The 20,826-nt window shown below is 32.7% G+C and overlaps 2 protein-coding genes and 1 long non-coding RNA gene across 3 annotated transcripts; 2 read left to right on the forward strand and 1 right to left on the reverse strand.

The window, feature by feature from the left end:
* The first annotated feature begins 1,090 nt into the window (after positions 1-1,090).
* Positions 1,091-3,095, forward strand: LOC104787289 (uncharacterized). Its single transcript, XM_010512829.2, is given in 4 exon segments — positions 1,091-1,421; positions 1,519-1,998; positions 2,658-2,786; positions 2,788-3,095. Coding segments are annotated over 4 exon segments (897 nt in total). The 5' UTR covers positions 1,091-1,190; the 3' UTR covers positions 2,845-3,095.
* A 6-nt stretch (positions 3,096-3,101) lies between these two features.
* LOC104787290 (uncharacterized) lies at positions 3,102-3,849 on the reverse strand. The gene is made up of 3 exons (XR_767831.3): positions 3,653-3,849; positions 3,393-3,549; positions 3,102-3,303 (listed from the first exon to the last, which is right to left on the reverse strand). It is a non-coding gene; the product is annotated as an uncharacterized LOC104787290 (long non-coding RNA).
* A 13,604-nt stretch (positions 3,850-17,453) lies between these two features.
* LOC147924372 (uncharacterized) lies at positions 17,454-18,092 on the forward strand. Its single transcript, XM_087496746.1, has one exon. It carries the CDS (start codon positions 17,454-17,456, stop codon positions 18,090-18,092), a length of 639 nt encoding a protein of 212 aa, XP_087352872.1.
* The last annotated feature ends 2,734 nt before the right edge of the window (positions 18,093-20,826 follow it).

Here is a 20,826-nt window from a genome sequence, read left to right on the forward strand (position 1 = left end):
GCGTATATTTCCACAGCATGTTTTGTATGTAAATTATTTTTCACCTAATTGGCTCGTATGAGCTGGTTTTTTTGTTGAAAAAACAAAAAAAAAATCGGTGAGGAGTAATTTTTTTTTTCAACCAAATCTTAAATGTTGGGAAGAGTAGAGTTTACAAATGACACTTATTTGTAATATATACTAGGATTTAACCTGCGGTACACCGCGGGACAATATTTTTAATTTTAAAATTATATTGTATTTATTTGTTATTTTATTATTGTTTTATTAATTTTTAAAAATATAAAATTTTACAGGTATTTGTTATAAGTATTCAAAGTATAGGATTTTTGTAGTGTTTTCAAGGTTTTAACCCGTGTGGTGTATGTATAGTTTAGTAATACATTTTTCACCTGGTACACATCTAAAAGTGTTTAAAAAAAACAATTCCACTTAACTCCCTATATGGGATTAATGCCAACCCGTCTCACCAAAATCAAAATAAGTTTTTGCGTAATAAAAGATAATCAAAATAAGTTTTTTTTATCAAGTTTAATTATGTTAATTGTTTTACCAAATTAGCATATTTTTATAGTTTATAATTTTTCCATGTCAATATATATAGTTTATGATAATTAATAGAATTTTAATTTTTTTACTAATTCCTCAGAAAATAAAAAATAAACCAAATTATATGGGGGTTTTCAACATATTTATTGTGACATTTTATAATTGGATTTTTGGTTTAGGAAATTTATTAATGTTAATATAATTATGGATATTGTAAACTTTTATTATGAAAAATCTGTTGTATATCATTTTAATTTGAGAGATTCCAGCATCCAATAAAATAGTTTTAAGATTTAATGGGTTAAAACTTTAATAGGTAGAGTTGTTTTTGGAAAAATTGGAATGTATAGATGTTGTTAAGATTTTATGGCAATAAATGTAACAAATGTTGGTTAATTTAAGAAAGTTTAGTATTTGAGTTTCTCTACAATGTTATTTATAGAATTGTTGTAGAAGTTAATGTTATAAAAAATAAAATAAGTAAAATTTAAAGGACATAAAATAAAATGTATTTAAAAAATGTTAATATAGGTATGTATTTGTATCTATTAATTTTGGTAAGGAAGAAAGAAAAAAAAAGAATTGTATGAAGTGAACCTTTGTCTTGACCGGTGCAGAGCTCACATCTCAACAATCCGATAATGGCGATTTCTTTCGTAATTGATCCTTCAATTTCTCCTTGCTTCACCTTATCTGCTTCTTCTTCTTCTTTAAGGAGAACACTTCCCCTACGAAACCTTCATTTCCATGGCAAACCTTCACCATCTCCAATGAATTCGAAACCCAATCGAAGATTCCCAATCTTGTATCCAAACAATCGAAGCAGCTACGTAGCATCTGTCTCTGCTCACCAACACCAAGCTTCTTCTTCTGTAAGTTCTTCTTCTTCTCCATTTTAGTTCTTCTTTGATTTTTGAAATTCATTAGCTTTCTTCTCATTTGGGAATCTGTTATCTTTATGATTCGTAGACTAGTAGTAACAGTGAAGAAGCGAATTCAAAGTACCCAACAGATGTGAAAACCCTAATTGGGGTTTATAAAGAAGCTCTCTTTAATGGAGACGAAACCTCAGTCTCAGAAATCGAAACCATGCTTTGTAAAATCGAGAAGGAGAAGAACAAAATGGATCACAAGGTTTTGTCATTGTCAATGAAGATAGCTTCAGAGAAAGAGATGAAAATCCGATTAACTGCTGATTTTGAGAATACAAGGAAGAAGCTTGATAAGGATAGGCTTAGTACAGAGTCTAATGCCAAAGTTCAGATTATGAAGAGTCTTTTACCAATTATTGATAGTTTCGAGAAAGCTAAGCTTCAGGTTCAAGTTGATACCGATAAGGAGAAGAAGATCGATACGAGTTATCAGGGGATCTATAGGCAGTTCGTTGAGGTTTTGAGACATCTTCGTGTTGCTGCTATTGCAACTGTTGGGAAGCCCTTTGATCCTTTGGTAAGTTGAAAGCTTTTTTTGAATAGAATAATGTTGCATCACTAATAGTGTGCTCTTATCATCATAGAAACCTACTTGGAATTGGTAACAGGAGTCAGTCATTGTGTTTTAGTACAAGGGTTTACGTTAGCTATTTCGTTACATGATTCTTCGGTGCTAGTAAGTGATGATAAGAGGAATATTTTTTGTTGTATTTGGGTGGTCTTGAGTGGTTAAAATACTACTCTTTGTTGCTGTTGTTGCACAAGGCTATATTACTCACTAGCACAGATGAATCAGTTCAGTAACTTCGCAATTAAAACGAAGAAGCAGCTCTTTGTTGCATCACTAGGAAGGCTCTTATCTACTGTAGGAGGTAGCCATAGAACGGTTCTATTAGAACCTACTGGAAATTGGTAACAGAGTTAGTGATTGAGCCTGCCAAATGAAGTACAAGGCTTTGTATTCACATCTTGGCTACATGATTCTTTTGTACTAGCGAGTGATGATAATGAAGAAATTAATTGGGTTGTTTACACAACTCATAGTTATGTGATCTTTGGTTGCCAGTGAGTGATAAAGCGGCTGGATACTTAAAAGGGTGTTGTTTTCAGATGAGCGTATAATGTTTGTTGTTTTGGGATTTTGAGTGACTTATCAATAACTCTTTATTGTTGTAGTTGCACGAGGCTATATCACGAGAAGAATCTGAGACGGTTAAAGCAGGGGTAATAACCGAGGAGCTGAACCGGGGATTTCTTCTAGGAGATCGTGTTCTGAGACCAGCAAAGGTTAAAGTTTCTTTAGGACCCCGCCAACAAGAAGACTCCTTCAGCTGCTCCTGAGGAGATAACACCTTCTGCTTGAGTCTTGATGTTGGGTATAATTTTCAGTGTCAGTCCATTTTTTATTCACCTATCAAGGGGATAAGAAAAACGCAGCTTATGTCAGAATGGGAAAGTTCTTTGGCTGCTGAGATTATGTTATACAACTTGGTTGGCCATGGTTTGGATTCATAGCTTTGATTTCTTTGTTGTAGTATGTTGGTGAAAACATCATTTGTTCAAAGTATCTTCTCTCTCGCAACAATTTAGAATCATATGAAGACTTGTATCCAAGTAAGATTTTTGTGCTTGAAATACTCCACTATACAAAATGCACATTACATTGCACACATCCCATCAAAAAGAGTCAACATCAATCATCTCTTAAAACGTCTAAGAAGCTTTTTTTTTTAACTTGAATCTTCCCTCGGATTGTTGTATTGTAGGCATTGAATCCCTTACTTGGTCATTTTGTTTTGGAAGTTCCGGAAATTCACAATCTCTAAGAAAAAAATTAGTTTAAAATAAGAGGAATTCACATATCTTAAGGATTCAATAAAAATTGAAGAGTGAAGTCTAATTTTATAATACCATATGGGAACAGGATTCTGAGAACTGATACTTTTGTAGAATTTGGAGATTCGACCGCGTGATTCAGGTTTGGGTTTAATAGTTTTCTTCCTCAAGCCAAAGATCTCTTGAACCAAAGGAACATGGCTCAGTACAAGCTTCCATGCCAGAAACCACCCTGCAAAATAGAAAAGACAAAAAAGTCAAAATTCAAATACTTCATCTTCTCAAAGCCCTAAAGGTCAACTACTTGAAAGTTTTAGGAGAGAGAGAGAGAGTACAAAGAGCGATGAAGCAGACGACGAATGAGATGGCCAGAAGCGGACGTACGAGGAAGAAGAAGAGATTGTCAAGGAAATCCATGGATGAAGAAGCTATCGATCACAAGTTCTTAGATTTCTTTTTAATTACGAGAGTAAGAAGAAAAAAAAAAAAAACGATATTCCTTTGTCGATTTTTCTAAAGGAGCTTTGCTCTTAGATCAGGTTTTTTGGTATTGTCTAAAACGAGCATGGGCCTTTATAGCCCACTGGGCTTTTGGATGTTTCGTGGTATTTTTTAAAAAATTTATCTTATCTTTTGTTTTTGGACGTTAACGTTTTCTACTTTAATGCGTCGTCTTTTTTTTTCTGTAAGTGGATTTTTGCTTACTTCCAAGTGTTTTTCCTTTAACAGTGTTTTTCTATTTTATGAAAAAAAAATGAAATATAATTCTACTAGGAGAGTTACCCGCACGCTTGTGCGGGCAAGAACTGAATAGAAAAGAAAAACTAATTTAATTCTTCATAATGTTGAATCAAATTTTTATTCTATTTTAAAAACCTGTTTAATTTTTTTTAATTTTTATAGTAGTTCGTATGTTCAAATATATATTTTTTTAAAAGTTTCATATTAAATATTATTATTTTCACTTTTTAAAATAATAAAATGAATAGTTAATAAAATGTTTATAGTATTACTCTACATATGCAAAATATAAATTGAAATTTTAAAGTCTATTTTTAAAGTTTAATTGAAATTTTAAAGGCTATTTTCAAAGTTTAAGCCCAAATTGACCGTAACAAAATTTTAAATGAGCCAAATACAATTGTTACGGTCAATTTTAATTACCTGGATATAATAATTTGGGATAATATAATATGTAATTTCGTTTAGACTATTAAAATAATATTTTAAGCAACCCATAAATGTACTTCTATTTAGACCATTGTATTTGGTACTATAAACATTCAAAATTATACTAAAGTTTGCATATACAAAAAGTTAATTAAGCCACTGTATCTTTATTTCTGAGTCCATTCTTTATGACTGAGTCCCTGGGCTCTCACTTTGATGCTCCATCACATGGTTTATGTAATAACGTCCAGCAAACTCAGACTTGTAAATATATAAAGTGTATGAAACAAAATTATTTTAACATCATACATAATCATATATAAAGTGTATAAAGTTATTTTTACATAATCAAATCTTACATAGCCTGGTGATTCTCCAGTCCTTCGAACTGTGGTTTTATAAGCATTTGCAGTTTAAAATTAATATATTGGTTATCTTATGATGATTATATCAGAACTATTTTATGTTACACGCCTTCATATTCTCCGAGTTTCACAAACCGCATTATACAAAAAAAAGGTTTGGATTTGTATATGAGATGGCACCCGTTTGATTGCCATTTAGACATGAATTCAGAAGTGTAGTTGTTTTTGACACGACATTTCACAGTTTCATTCCTACATGTTTATCAAATTAATAAAAAATCTTAATAGAGACAACTTTAAAACGTAACTGTCCTAAAGGTAGAGTAAATGTCTTTTACCTGCCATTCAACAACGTGAGAACATCATTACTATTATTGGCACTCTCAGGTCTTCTTTTATCTTCCACATCTACTATACACTCACAGACAACTAATTTGGGAAAAAAACAGAATTTAGCTTTCCAAAGTGTTGCAAATCTATATTTGGTAAAAGTTTAATTCATACTTTTCTAAGGGAGGGACCAATACGCAAAGTTACAACAAATCCTATAAATATTCTAGATTCCCGAACACAAAGTTACAATTAACTATACTCACATATTGTACCATATCAATATTAAATTAATTAACGAAACACTTACCGAAAGAGATGGGATGATTTATTTTTCCATGATATATATCATCCAAATACTCGAATCAAAAGTAATTCTTTGGACTCAATTGTTGGACCAGCGTCATAGTGGTATCGTCCGTGAATTTAACTTGATAAGGATGATGAGTATTCCTCTCATTCATGGTTGGATTGATTACTTTAAAATTTCTAATATCATACCATTCAACATCGTCGATATATTTCTGGTGTTTAGCGAGTGTATTTGGTAAAAAAGTAGTTTTGATTGTGTTACTCTTCACAGTTTAATAACAATTGTGTAGGAAGTCGTATATATAAGAATTGTTAAAAAATGAACTTTAAGTAAGAATGATGTTCAATTAACGTTACTAACCTCTACATCCACAAGAAGCAGTACTCTTTTTGTAAAGAACTCGCTGATACTCCAAGAATGTAAGACCTTGGCGTGTATACGCCAATTAGTTCTTTCGGGAAGAAGATCAATTAGACCTTGACCTTGGCGCTAATCGAATCTCATGATTTTCTCCAATTAGGGTTTTTCCTGTTTCTTCTCTGTTATCGAAAACGAAAAGGGGATTCCAGATTTGTAAAAATACAAACAGTCACGATTAAATGTTGCCTCTTAATCGTTTTAGTGTCTCACCTTTTGTTTGACTATTAAATATTTTTTAATATTTATTATTATATATATAATTACAGATTAAAGATAAAGTTTGTAGTTAATAAATCTGATGTAAAATTATATATACATTTTATGACACAGCTAATAATTATATGTTTATAAACAACATTGGTGAAACCAAATAAAATATAATCATGTGAATTTTTTTAATAAAATGTTCTTAGACCATCTACAATGTATTTATCTTTTATTTTATAATATAAAATAAGTCAAAATTAGGAAATGGTTTTTTCCAATGTGAAAGTCTATATCTGACTATTAAATAGAGGTAGTATTAAAGATATTAAAAATTACTTTATTTAAGAGAAGAAATATAATTCAAGTCTAAATATCCAAAACAATTATCCAACTACAAACCATAATTATACAGTCTCAAATACCTCTTCGAAAACAACATTAAGTGTTTTATTCTGGCATTTCCCATATTTATCTGTAATTAATACCTTTAAGCATTTTCTGGTTGTGACTCGAGAGAAGGCAACATAAATCTGTCCATGTGTGAAAACCGGTTTCGGTAGAAACAATCCAACATGTTCTACGTCTGACCTTGACTTTTGTTTATAGTAATTGCAAACTCCACAGTAACAGAAAACTTTCGTCACCTCATACGAAAGGGAAACTTTGCATCAGGTGGACTAACATACATCCTAGAGATAAGTACTTTATCACCAACCTTTTTTCCTGTCACGACTCTTGCTTCGATTATATGATTGGTCATCTGAGTAATAATTAACCTCGTACCGTTACTCAAACCTCCCTTAGGGTCTATATTCCTTAGCAACATGACATGTGCTCCTATTTTCAACGTTAAAGCATGGCTTGACAATCCAGAAACTTGTATATTGTTTAGGAAATCCTAAGTGTAGATCATATTATCATGAGCACTTTTATCTGACGTTTCAATACTATCAAAGTTAAGATATCGTCTCTCCTCACCAGTAAATAAAAAAATAAAGAAGGAATTTTAGATATGTGATATCTTGTTTTTTGTTGGGTTTTAAGCTTTGTTTTTGGTTAGTTTTGTTGCATAATCTTGTCATTCTAGGTTGTTTTAGGAGCATATGCATATAGTGTGCTACCTCTCAGGTTCTTAGAGTAATATCATCACATTTGGAGCATTTGGACTTGTTTTGATGCAAAGAAGCAAAGAAGAGTGAACTGGAGAAGAGGCACTTGATCACCACCATCAGCGGCCAAGACCATCGGCCAAACGGTGGCCGAGTGAAGCAAGCGGTCAAGACCAGCAGCCAAACACAAGCCGATGGAACAGGAGACGCACTTGATCGCCACCATCAGCGGCCACCTCCCGCGGCCAAACCTTTTCCGCGTGAAGCCAGCGGCCACCTCCCGCGGCCAAACCATGCCTGCGTGAAGCCATCGGCCACCTCCCATCAGCCAAACCTTGCCCGCATGAAGCAAGCGGTCAAGACCAGCAGCCAAACAAAAGCCGAAGGAGACGCACTTGATCGCCACCATCAGCGGCCCTCCCGCGGCCAAACCTTTTCCGCGTGAAGCCAGCGGCCACCTCCCGCGGCCAAACCATGCTTGCGTGAAGCCATCGGCCACCTCCCATCAGCCAAACCTTGCCCGCGTGAAGCAAGCGGTCAAGACCAGCAGCCAAACAAAAGCTGATGGAACATGAGACGCACTTGATCGCCACCATCAGCGGCCACCTCCCGCGGCCAAACCTTTTCCACGTGAAGCCAGCGGCCACCTCCCGCGGCCAAACCATGCCCGCGTGAAGCCATCGGCCACCTCCCATCAGCCACCCCCCATCGGCCAAACCTTGCCCGCGTGAAGCCAGCGGCCACCTCCCGCGGCCAAACCATGCCTGCGTGAAGCCATCAACCACCTCCCATCAGCCAAACTTTGCCCGCATGAAGCAAGCGGTCAAGACCATCAGCCAAACAAAAGCCGAAGGAGACGCACTTGATCTCCACCATCAGCAGCCACCTCCCGCAGCCAAACCTTTTCCGCGTGAAGCCAGCGGCCACCTCCCGCGGCAAAACCATGCCTGCGTGAAGCCATCGGCCACCTCCCATCAGCCAAACCTTGCCTGTATGAAGCAAGCAGTCAAGACCAGCAGCCAAACAAAAGCCGAAGGAGACGCACTTGATCGCCACCATCAGCGGCCCTCCCGCGGCCAAACCTTTTCCGCGTGAAGCCAGCGGCCACCTTCCGCGGCCAAACCATGCCTGCGTGAAGCCATCGGCCACCTCCCATCAGCCAAACCTTGCCCGCGTGAAGCAAGCGGTCAAGACCAGCAGCCAAACAAAAGCTGATGGAACAGGAGACGCACTTGATCGCCACCATCAGCGGCCACCTCCCGCGGCCAAACCTTTTCCACGTGAAGCCAGCGGCCACCTCCCGCGGCAAAACCATGCCTGCGTGAAGCCATCGGCCACCTCCCATCAGCCAAACCTTGCCTGTATGAAGCAAGCGGTCAAGACCAGCAGCCAAACAAAAGCCGAAGGAGACGCACTTGATCGCCACCATCAGCGGCCCTCCTGCGGCCAAACCTTTTCCGCGTGAAGCCAGTGGCCACCTCCCGCGGCCAAACCATGCCAGCGTGAAGCCATCGGCCACCTCCCATCAGCCAAACCTTGCCCGCGTGAAGCAAGCGGTCAAGACCAGCAGCCAAACAAAAGCTGATGGAACAGGAGACGCACTTGATCGCCACCATCAGCGGCCACCTCTCGCGGCCAAACCTTTTCCACGTGAAGCCAGCGGCCACCTCTCGCGGCCAAACCATGCCCGCGTGAAGCCATCGGCTACCTCCCATCGGCCACCCCCATCGGCCAAACCTTGCCCGCGTGAAGCCAGCTGCCACCTCCCGCGGCCAAACCATGCCTGCGTGAAGCCATCGGCCACCTCCTATCAGCCAAACCTTGCCCGCATGAAGCAAGCGGTCAAGACCAGCAGCAATACAAAAGCCGAAGGAGACGCACTTGATCGCCACCATCAGCGGCCACCTCCCGCTGCCAAACCTTTTCCGCGTGAAGCCAGCGGCCACCTCCCGCGGCCAAACCATGCCTGCGTGAAGCCATCGGCCACCTCCCATCAGCCAAACCTTGCCCGCGTGAAGAAAGCGGTCAAGACCAATAGCCAAACAAAAGCTGATGGAACAGGAGACGCACTTGATCGCCACAATCAGCAGCCACCTCCCGCGGCCAAACCTTTTCCACGTGAAGCCAGCGGCCACCTCCCATGGCCAAACCATGCCCGCGTGAAGCCATCGGCCACCTCCCATTGGCCACCCCCATCGGCCAAACCTTGCCTGCGTGAAGCCATCGGCCACCTTCCATCGGCCAAACCCTGCCCGCGCGGAGCCGCCAGGCTCCGCACTTGTTTTAGTTTTGATCCGGGTTTAAACCGGTTTGAACTGGATTGACCCGGCTCCCTTTTATCCTTTATCTTATATTCTGTTTAGCAGCCACTTAGGGTTCTTAAGCTTATCTACTCTTGGTTTGTTGAATGATTGAGTACTTCTAAGTTTTTAATAGCAATTTCTCCTTTAAATCTCTTATTATGATTTCACAAAGATCAAACTCTTTCCTTTGTGTGATCATGATGATGAGTGAGTAGATCCTTAAAACTTTGGGCTAGGTAGATTAAGGAGATAGATGATTGATCTTTGATGTCTAAGGCTTTATTTATGTGTTTCCTATCTTGATTAGTGTTAATAATGCTAGATAGCCTTGATCATGCTTGAATCTAGACATTAGGATTTTCATGCCCATAAGGTGTTTGATGAAATTCCCGAACCAAATTAATCAAGAGCTTTGTATTCCTAGCCAATGGAAATTAATGATTATGGTGCTTAGTTGTATTTAGACTTGTTCTTAATGCATGCTTGCCTTGTGATTGCCTTTGGAAATAGTTGATTATCACTTGATTAGCATAGGAATCTCTATCATGGAAATGAATTGATTTGCATAAGTGTTCTTAGCCATAGGATTGTTCTTGATTGTTGCTTAGACATCTAGGATTGGTTAGCTATCTCCCAAGTCAATTACCTTGCCTAAGGTTCACTTGTTTAATCTTGATTTAAAGTTTGTTGCTAGTTGTGTTATGTTTCTTTGAGTTTGCATTGTTTGAATTGTCTTGTTTTCTTTCTTTGAATCAGTTTGTTAGTTATGATTGTTACAAAAGAACATTTTCCTGTTTAAGAATAGATTAAGCATCTTTGTATATTCTTAGTGAGTTGATTAATGCAAATTGTAGATTGATAATTTAATTGATAGAAAAATACTACATCAATATGTATTTAATATTAGTATTTTTAAAAATTATTACTTCAATATCCATATTCCATATCCTATTTATTTTGTATACCTGGTAGCTTGCTAAGCATAAATTGATTTATCTTATCAACATCACCATTTCTTGGACTTAGAATAGCTCTTTCCCTAAAGAACTTTGGATCAGTTCTGCTTGCAAAAAATTTCACCTTAGATTTTTGTAACTATTGCTTGAATAGAATTTCCACTTGTATTCATTAATAAATCATCCGGAATTTCTATCTCCACATCTCTACTATTTGTTTCGTTGATTTTGTCATCCCCAATATCAAAAAGCCACTTTGAAAAAGTGGCGAGAGCACCCGCATCCATACTATTATGTGCCTTGCCAAGTCTCAAATTTTCGGTAAGTTTAAGAACCTTACAACTATTCCAAAGAACAGATGAGTTGATAGATGCTAAAACTGTCGCTACTCTTCCTCTTTCTGTAATAACATGTAGAATATGTCACACACCTCATGATATCTCGCAAACTCCTATCCAAAGTTTCGTAACAAAGCTTGTTCATCATTGGAGCCTTGTCCCATATTATGAGCTTTGCTTCTCTAATTAAGTCAGCAAGATCAGATTCGGCATCGATCGTACACACAGAATATTCATTAAGATTGATTGGAATACCAAATATTGAATGAGCCGTTCTACCACCTTCCAAAAGTAAAGCAGCTATACCACTTGAAGCAACATTCAGAACAATATTACCTTTAGACCTTATATCAGCACCAAGAATTGTCCACAAGAAAGTTTTCCTACTACCACCAAATCCATGAACAACAAACATACCACCTTTGTCGTGATTCACAGAGTGAATGATTTCTTCATAAACACGTCTTTGCTCCTCAGTTAGCATAGGTAACAACTCATTGTACAATTCTTGTTGTTTATGAGGCTTATATATTCTCTTATCTGCGATAAGCCTATTTACACATGTGTTCATCATACTATTATCTGGTTTAGGAATTTTCTCAACGGCCGTAAGAGACGTCCTATTCGATCGCAACATCAGTTCTATTTCAGTTAAACATATATTTTTTATCTGAACATGTGTCAACATTAGACCTACAACAGTAAAGTTAAACACTTCTTTATAGTTTTGTTTGCGAAAAAATAAATTACATTCAATTAACAAAATAACAATTTGACTTGTGCGGGCAAAAACATTTTAAAAACAATTATTGGCTAAACTTTTTGTGGTCAAATATAACACTAATTCAATTCTTTTATAAATTTGTGTAGGCAAATATATTTTTAAATAATAGTTCAACTTAACAAAATAAAAAGTAAATTAATTATAGGGCTAAAAAGGATTCCAACAAAAATGTAAATAGAAAAGAATTAACTAAAAGAGAAGCTATAATTTAATCTTCAAAAATAGTATTCATTTTGAGAATTTGTTAGAAATGCCCTTTTTGGCATACCATTTTCAAAAAGTCACTTTTTGAATATTTTCACTTTTGTCATCTTTTACACAATTTCCCTATGTTAAATTAATTTATAGAATTTGTTTTTTTTTGGTTTGGGTTCCCAATTTACACATTTAGGGTATAGTTTTTAAGGGATAGGGTTTAGTATTTGGAGTTTAGGGTTTATAATTTTGTCATTTTATATACTAAAATGGGGTATTTTTGAAAATGGACACCATCAAATGGTAATTTTTAAAAGTGACATAGAAAAAGGGGTATTTTTGAAAACCCTCCATTTATTTTCCATTTTTTAATAATTTAAAATGGGATAAGATTATTTTATTTCTAAGATTTTCTAATTTTAGTTTAAAAAATAATAATTCGTTTTTTTAAACATTTTATTTTTAAAAGTGAAAGAAAATAATTTGTTAAAATTACTCATATACATATTAATTGTCATGAACTTTTGTCTTATTTAGAATCTTTGTTATTCCTTTTGGTGATAGAATATTCAGCCGGAATAACATGGTTTTTCCAGAGATTTACAGCAACCCTATGAGATTTTGTCGAGATCACAAAAATGTGTCATATCTTCAAATTAAATGGATGTTTGTGGTATATCCTCACGAGATTTTCAGTTCCTTCAATCCAAATCAAACCGTTATAGTTATCTATAGAAGTTTAACATTTTAGAAAATATAAATTCTTGAAACAAATATTTACAAAAGATTTTATTATTGAATATTTGATTTCTATTTTTTAATTTTTGTTTAAAAAAAATTAGAGTAAAAAATAAAAGGTCTGTAGAAATTTAATAATTTTAAAAACAGAAATATTCTCAAAGAAATATTTGCAACATTTTGTACAGTATTTATTTTCTTTTACTTTAGTATAATACATTAATTTGCTGTGCACATGTGACTATGCCTTTTTTCCGATATATATCGGAACGAAATTTGTAATCCGTATCCACCACATTCCAACATATTTATAATATGACCGCAACTTAGCTTGATTTTATTTTTATTTTGGGTCAAAACTGCAACTTAGCTTGATTTGTGTTTCTTTTATCAACTTCAACCTTACGTATTAAAAATCCCATTTAATTTGGAACTTGTTTGTTCCTCGTTAAATCAGTTACGCATTGAAATTTTGATTGCTTGGTGATATTGTAATGAATGTACTTTATATATATATATATATAAATATATATTTATATACATATACGTAATAAATGTTACTTTAAATAGGTTCTATATTAAATAATATTTTGTTAAAATTTGTCAACTTTCAAGTTTTATTTTCTAAATTACGAATGTAAAATAATAAAAATATACAGGCGTTAGCAAATATTTACATAAATGGTGATATTTCTATAAATATATATTTATATACATATACGTAATAAATGTTACTTTATATAGGTTCTATCTTAAATAATATTTTGTTAAAATTTGTCAACTTTCAATTTTTATTTTCCAAATTACAAATGTAAAATAATAAAAATATACAGACGTTAGCAAATATTTACATAAATGGTGATATTTCTAAAATTACTAATTCTTCTAACTTTTTTTTGTTCATACAAAACTTGCAGAGTAGTTTGCTTCAATTGGTTAACTTGTAATTGTATGCCCTTGTATGTATAGTCGAATAAAAAAACCATTAACCAAAATGGTGCTCCGACACACATATAACATAACCAATCGAAGGACACAAACATTAACTAAAACTTTAACAGGAAACACTGTATTTTTCGTGTTTAAATGAAAAATAATTTTATAAGTGAAACAAAAGATCTTTAGAAATTTAATAATTTTAAAAACAGGAATATTCTCAGAGAAATATTTGCAATATATTCTAGTATTTATTTTCTATTACTTTTAAATTTTAAATAAGATATAAAATTTAGATTTTAGATTTTTTTTATTAAACTAAATGCGAAATTTACAATTTGTAATATAGATTATTTATCCATCTAAAGCAATTTCAAATAAATAATAATTGTAAATTGTTAAAAAAGCTTTTCCTAATCTTCCTTAATCTCTTTCTTTCTTGAAAAACCTGAAGATATAAAGTCCTGAATCCAATTAATATTTCTTCCTTCTTCTTTCTATTTTTAAGAGGAATAATAAATATTAATCACAAATATTTATGAAGAAATATTTAATCTATTTGTAAATGGAAAGAAATCAATTTTTTTAAGAAATTACCATATTTTTTTATGAATAGAATCCACCATAGTTTTTGTCCAACTATAATCATTACAAAAAATATTAGCAATAATATTATTTTAAAAAATTAAGGATTCGGGTTATCAAAAATTAATACCTGAATTTCATTATATTCAATTTTGTAGATCCACAATTATGATCAATGATCATCCATGAATTCAACTGAAACAAAAAAAAAATTATATAATAGGTTACATATAAATAGAATTCTAGTTTAAATGTATTTGTAAACAGAACGAAATCCAAGTTCTTAGAAAATTACCATATATTTGTTATAAACAGAATCCATCATAATTTTCTGCAACTATAATCATTACAAAAAAAACATTAGCAACAATATTATTTTAAAAAATTAAAGATTCAGATTAGCAAAAATTAATATATGAATTTTATTATGTTCAGTTTTGTAGATCCACAATTATGATCAATGATCATCCATAAATTCAACTGAAACAAAAAAAAAATATGTATTAGGTTACATATAAAAGTTTTTCAAATTACTAAACTACAAAAAAAAATATAGAAAATAATACAATATATATGTTTAAACAGATGGAGAAACCACATACAAAGTCTATGATTGCTTGATCTTGCTTTCCAAACAACCACTACAAAAAAAGCATAAAAATTAGAATCTGATGAATCATATAAAATTGTGAAAAGTTGTATTTGCTCATTTGCTTGTAGAATAAAAAATCATCGAATAAAAATATGATCATGTTTAGCCAAGAGAATAAAATTGAATAACAATCACCACTTAAAAAAACACACAATTATTAATAATAATTTACCGAATTGATTATTTTTGCTTGCTTCATCAACTTGTTCGTCCAATCTTGTTTTTGATATACAAAAAAAACATCCATGGTCCATGGCAAGTACACCTAAAACACAATCAAACAGAACAAAATGAGTAAAATTTTTGATATGATTCAACATAATAATTAAAAATTATAGCAGCATAAAATTTAATTATGCAAAGCACCAAAGCATATGGATAGTACATCAACATGAAAAAAAAAAAATCAAAATCATACAATAGTAAAGTTGATTCATTAGAACCAAAATAATACAAAAGAAAAATTATACTCTCAAAACTATATGTTCAGCTTATTGAATCCGATTTCTACTGTTTTGGCTGAGCGTCTATATATATAGCTTAGAAGGAAAATCGTCATAATTATCTTTACCATTTTAATATTTTAAAAAATAAAAATTTTCTTTAAACAAATATTCGTAATATATTGTAATATTTATCTTCTATTTTTTTAAAGAGAGATATTGCGTAAATATATTAGATTTTCGATTCTGTAAACAAATTTCGTTTTTTTTTTTTAATTTTCGTTTTTTAATTTATTTAAAAAAATTAAAACTTAGAAAAGGGTATAATTGTCCAGTTTTGAATCTTATTAATCGCAAATTAGTAATCTTAAGTCTGAGGATGAATATGGTGCGTTTCAGCAACCTAAATAGAGAGTAAAAGCTTGTTTGAAATATTTATAAGGGTATTTTTCATTAAGGGCAAAGGAGGTCAATTTTTGTGAGATTGGTTGTGAGCTCTCTCGACTTCTCCTTTAATATATTAGATGAGATTTGACTATTAAACTTTGAATGATTTTAAAATATTTTACAACACAATACCAAATTTTGTCCATCCGAGTTTATAGCCCATTCTTATTATTTTATCTAGGTTTAAACCTTCACCCATTGCAAGTGAAACTAGAAATAACCTGGACCCGTTTGTTTTCATGCCCTTTATAATGAAATGCTCTACTCAAAGCAATCTTCGTGTTCGTGTTTTGGCATCACGTGCTCTAGTAGGTCTTGTTTCCAATGAGAAACTCCAAAGTGTTCTGCTCCAAATTGCCTTCTAATGTGGCCGAAGGTGGTTCCATTAATTATCTTCATGGAATTTTGTTGCAACTTGGTAATCTCCTAGATACAAATCGTAAAGGCCTCACTGATGACTCTAAGAAGGATCATATTATTGGAAAACTGATCAATGTCCTTTCAAAATGCACATGGATGGGCTTGATCCTCTGTACATCGTTTTTGAGAGTGCTTGATCATATGCAAATTATTGAAAGGACAAGCTCTGAAAGCAAAAATCTAAAGGACATCTACAAATTACATCTGGATCTGTCTACATATTGCCTGGATACATATGCTTCTTATGGTTTCTCCTATTATGACCCTTCAATCGTTGAGCGTAGAGAACAAGCAGTTGTATCTTATTTTGGTTGCATATTTCAACTATCTAATGAAGCAGCGGAAGTTTTCCAGATTATTCAAAGACCAAATCTACACGATTGCAGAAAGTTCCTGAAGCTTCAGATTGTCCTCACCTTAACGAAAGGCTCCTTCGTTGTTTATCTGATCAATCATATGAAGTTCGTCTTGCAACACTGAAGTGGTTTCTGCAGTTTCTGAAGTCAGAAGATTCCAGTTTCTCAGAGCCAAGCAGTATTTACTCTGCCTCTGGTGATGCTGCAGCAAACCCAGAAAACTCGACGGCTCAGGCTGAGACCGGTGGAGAATGTGGCTGATGATTGGCGGGGGTTTTTGGATCTTCAGTCTTTTTTTTTCTCTGAAATCTTTCAAAATTCCACCTCTATAGGTATGATTTTGATTGTCATACTTTTCAACTAAAAAATAAAAGAAAGTCTCTTAAAATCATACAAAGTAGGAAGTTTTTAAAAAGTTGGGATATATTGAATAACAAGAGATTTGAAGTAGGTTTTAAAAATTACTAATTGAATAACAAGAGATTTTGTATTATTTTAAAGGATTTTACATAAATCTTAAGTTGAATAACATAGGATTTCAGAAGATTTTTAAAAATCCTCAATTGAATAACAAAGGATTTTAAGAATACTCTAAAATCCTTTAGAATGTCAAATTCAATACCCCCTCTAAGACTGACTAATTAGTGAGTGAGTGATTGGGATGATTTGAGAAGAAAGAAAATATTTTAAAAAAATAATTGGACAGAGAAGAGAATTAGAGTAAAAGGAAGGAACTGAAAGTAATAATATTGTGAGCTACTACTTGTATTATTAGGATTGGATACATTTGTATTTTTCTTTATGACATTTATTAATTTTGTCATCTTGTCTAAGATTTTATAGATTTGCTACTTTAGGCTACAAAAATATATGATTAATACGTTATTTTGGGTTCAATCGGTTCCATTTGTTCTTAAAATGTAGTATTTATTATAAAGTATATATTTTAGCACCAAAAAAATCATAAATATGAAATTTTTAAATATTCAAAAATGGTAAATCCATAAGATTTTAGCAAAAAAAGACATATTCGATAAGGATCTCAGGTCTCCGCTTTCCCTTGGATTGTATGGTACATTTGGAAAGCTCGGAATGCAAAAAGGTTTTTGAGAATGAAGATGAATGGCCGGATGAAGTGGCACGGTTAGCGGCAAGCGAAGCACAGGCCTGGTCAGCGGCTCAGGGTGAGGAGGACGAGATTTTCTCTGTGTGTCCACGCCCTGTTCCTGGGCCGGGGATGGGGAGGGCTACGCTCCCTTCAGTCTTCACGGGTTTCCGTTGTTTTGTTGATGGGTCGTGGAAGGATACATATAGGTTTGATGGTGCGGGATGGGTCTGTCGACTGTCTCAGCGGTCCTCTCAGCTTATGGGCACTTCTAATTTCCGACGTAGTTTATCCCCTCTCCATGCTGAAGTCGAAACTTTTGTTTGGGCTATGCGATGTATGATAGGCCATGATTTTTTGGAAGTGGCTTTCTATTCAGACTGTTCAGATTTGGTGAAGATGGTGTATTCTTCTTCCGACTTGCCAGCCTTCTCAACGTATCTTGATGACATCAAGGTGGACATGGCAGAGTTCTCGAGCTTCTCTTTGACCTTGATTTCTAGGAAGGATAATGTACTTGCGGATCGTTTGGCACGACAAGTTCGTGCTCAACCGCATGCTATTACTTTTGTAAACAATTTGATTCCCAATTGGCTCTCCTGAGCTAATCTATTTCATTTGTTGTCAAAAAAAAAAACATATTCGATAATGCCATAACTAAAATGGCATTTTGAGCAAGAATCCCTATAATTAATTATCACATACATAAACATAAATTAGCTGTACAGTTTTTATGTTCAACTAGATTCGGACCCGCACATACGTGCGGGGTTGATTTTAAAAACTAAATTTACTAACACATTTATAATTTATTACGTACATGCGGATTATGTTTGTAAACATATTTTTAATAAATGTTATTAACATTCATAATCCAAACTTTTTTGTATCAGTTTAGTATTTGATTTATTTTTAATTCGGTTTAGACAAAAAATGATCAAATTTGTTTTTGTTATCAGTAAAAACAATTATATTAAAAAATAGTAACAGAAAGATGGTATGTCTAATTTAGGACATAAAATCCATCATGTCCTGTATATGTCTCATAACTATGGTTGATTTTTTTTTTATCTATTATAGAACATAGTTTAATGTTTTTTCTTTTTCTTTTGAATATTTTTTTGACATTTTTGTGTTAGATAAATTGAAAAATATGTTACATAATATATTGGAAGCATTAATTTATTTTAATTCTAACATGATCCTGGATTTTGATTTTTGAAAATTTTTAATCTCATCTTATTCCTCCTTCCATCCCGTTTCCGTCTCATTATTCTTTTCTCATTTCCTCAAAATCATGTTCCTACATATTTAGCACACAAACACGTAATAGTTTGACTCAAAACAAAATAAAGTATTTGATGAAGAAAAATAATTTCTTTGAAACATTCAGTTAATAGAATCACACATACATGTTGTGTCAGTTAACATTCTTTTATCTCTTGTTTTGTACATGCTTATGCTAGATAAGCTGAAGAAAAAAAAACATATTTAAAATACTGTTGTTTTACTTTAGTTGTAACATGTTTTCGGATCCGCACATTTATGCATTGATAAAATGATAAGTTATAAGTAGTTTCAAACGTATGTATATCTTAATTCAGTATCCAAGATTTAAACATACTGTATATATGTGATACATATGTTTGAAATCATAATATAAAATCATAAATATTGTTTACAGATATCTCACAATATATAACCAAATTATATTTTTATACATATATACAATTTTGTATTTAATTGCTCGATTTATAGATACCGATTTAAATTATTTCTATAAACATTTAGATGATTTTGTATATTAGGTAACATCATAATTTCTTGTTTCCGGATATATCTCAAAATATAAAATCAAATTAAATAAGTTTACATATATACAATTTCGAAATTAATTGCCCAAATTAAACATATACATAAATATCAAAATTATTGTTTCCTTAAATTGTTTACGCAAAACTACTTACCTTTTTTGAATTTTATTGCAGATGCTTGTTTCGATTCTGTTTGGATACGGGAGTATGAAAAACAGCCCTGAACAGTTAATACATGATCCGAACAGAATTAATCCAAGGCATATAGGATCCGTGCATTTTTATTATCAAATTTACTTTAATATTCCTCTTGTATTGTATGCTTTTTAATTTATTCAGGGTCATTTTATGTCATATATTTCAGGATTCATTTTGCCTTGTAAATAATGCTTTCCTTTTAATAGTATAGATATATGTTACATTATACATAAACAAAACACAAATTAAGGCCCTGATTGGTAGGCTACTTTTAAGACTTTAAAATTTTTTAAAGTCATGACAGTCATTTTTTTACCAATCAGGCTTTTTTGGCTTTTAATTTTTTTAAAGTTTTAAAAGTCACTTTTTTTTTTCTCTTCCTTGTTTTCCTTTCTTTTTTAAAGCGTCAAATTCATGCTTTAAAACAAAACAATTTTTAAAGCATTCTTTTTTTCACCCTTTTATATTTAAAAGCTCTTCAAAAGTATATATAAATATTTTATATACTTTATTTTTTATAAATTTCTCATTTTTTTCTCTTTTTTTTAAGACCCATTTCAATAATAAATTTTATTTTTCATCATCATCACTAATAATACTATAAAAGAGTTTATGAAATTCATCATTAATAAGAGAATAACATTCAAACAATACATTGATTAGTGGTTAATAGATTTTTGACTAGTTTTTATAAATTAATGAATTATTTTAGATTTTTGTGACTAGATTTTTGACTAGTTTTTATATATTTTGTTTTTATAAATTAATTATTCTCATTTTTTTCTTTTTTTTAAGACCCATTTCAATAATAAATTTTATTTTTTCATCATCAGCACTAATAATACTATAAAAGAGTTTATGAAATTCATCATTAATAAGAGAATAACATTCAAACAATGCATTGACTAGTTTTTTTTTTTGCATTATTTAAAATTTAATAAGTTAATAAATTGATGTCTACAACTTCAATTATTTATTTCTTATTCTTATAGTTGTTTGTTTTTAATTAGTTTTCAAACAAAATTTCATATTTGATTGATTTATATTTTTTAAAATTTTAATTTATCATTAATAAAATTTATTTTGTCATTAAAATGTTATATAAATTAATTTTTGACATAATATATATTTATTATTAATATTTATAATAATAATAAAAATAACAGCTACATCTTTAAAAGTTGTTGCTAAACAATCAGATTTTAACAGTTAAAGTTTCTACAGTCAAAGCATCTACAGCCAAATTCTCTATAGCTAAAATTTTAAAGTCAAAGTCTTTACAGCCAAAAGTAACAGCCGTTACCAATCAGGGCCTAAGAATATTT

The sequence above is a fragment of the Camelina sativa genome, chromosome 17, assembly GCF_030686135.1.
Source record: "Camelina sativa cultivar CO46 ecotype springtype chromosome 17, ASM3068613v1".
In the NCBI taxonomy this organism is placed as follows: Eukaryota; Viridiplantae; Streptophyta; class Magnoliopsida; order Brassicales; family Brassicaceae; genus Camelina; species Camelina sativa.

Bases quoted from the DNA above. Each gene is read 5' to 3' on its own strand.
- LOC147924372 (XM_087496746.1), top strand. From the start codon at position 17,454: ATGGTACATTTGGAAAGCTCGGAATGCAAAAAGGTTTTTGAGAATGAA.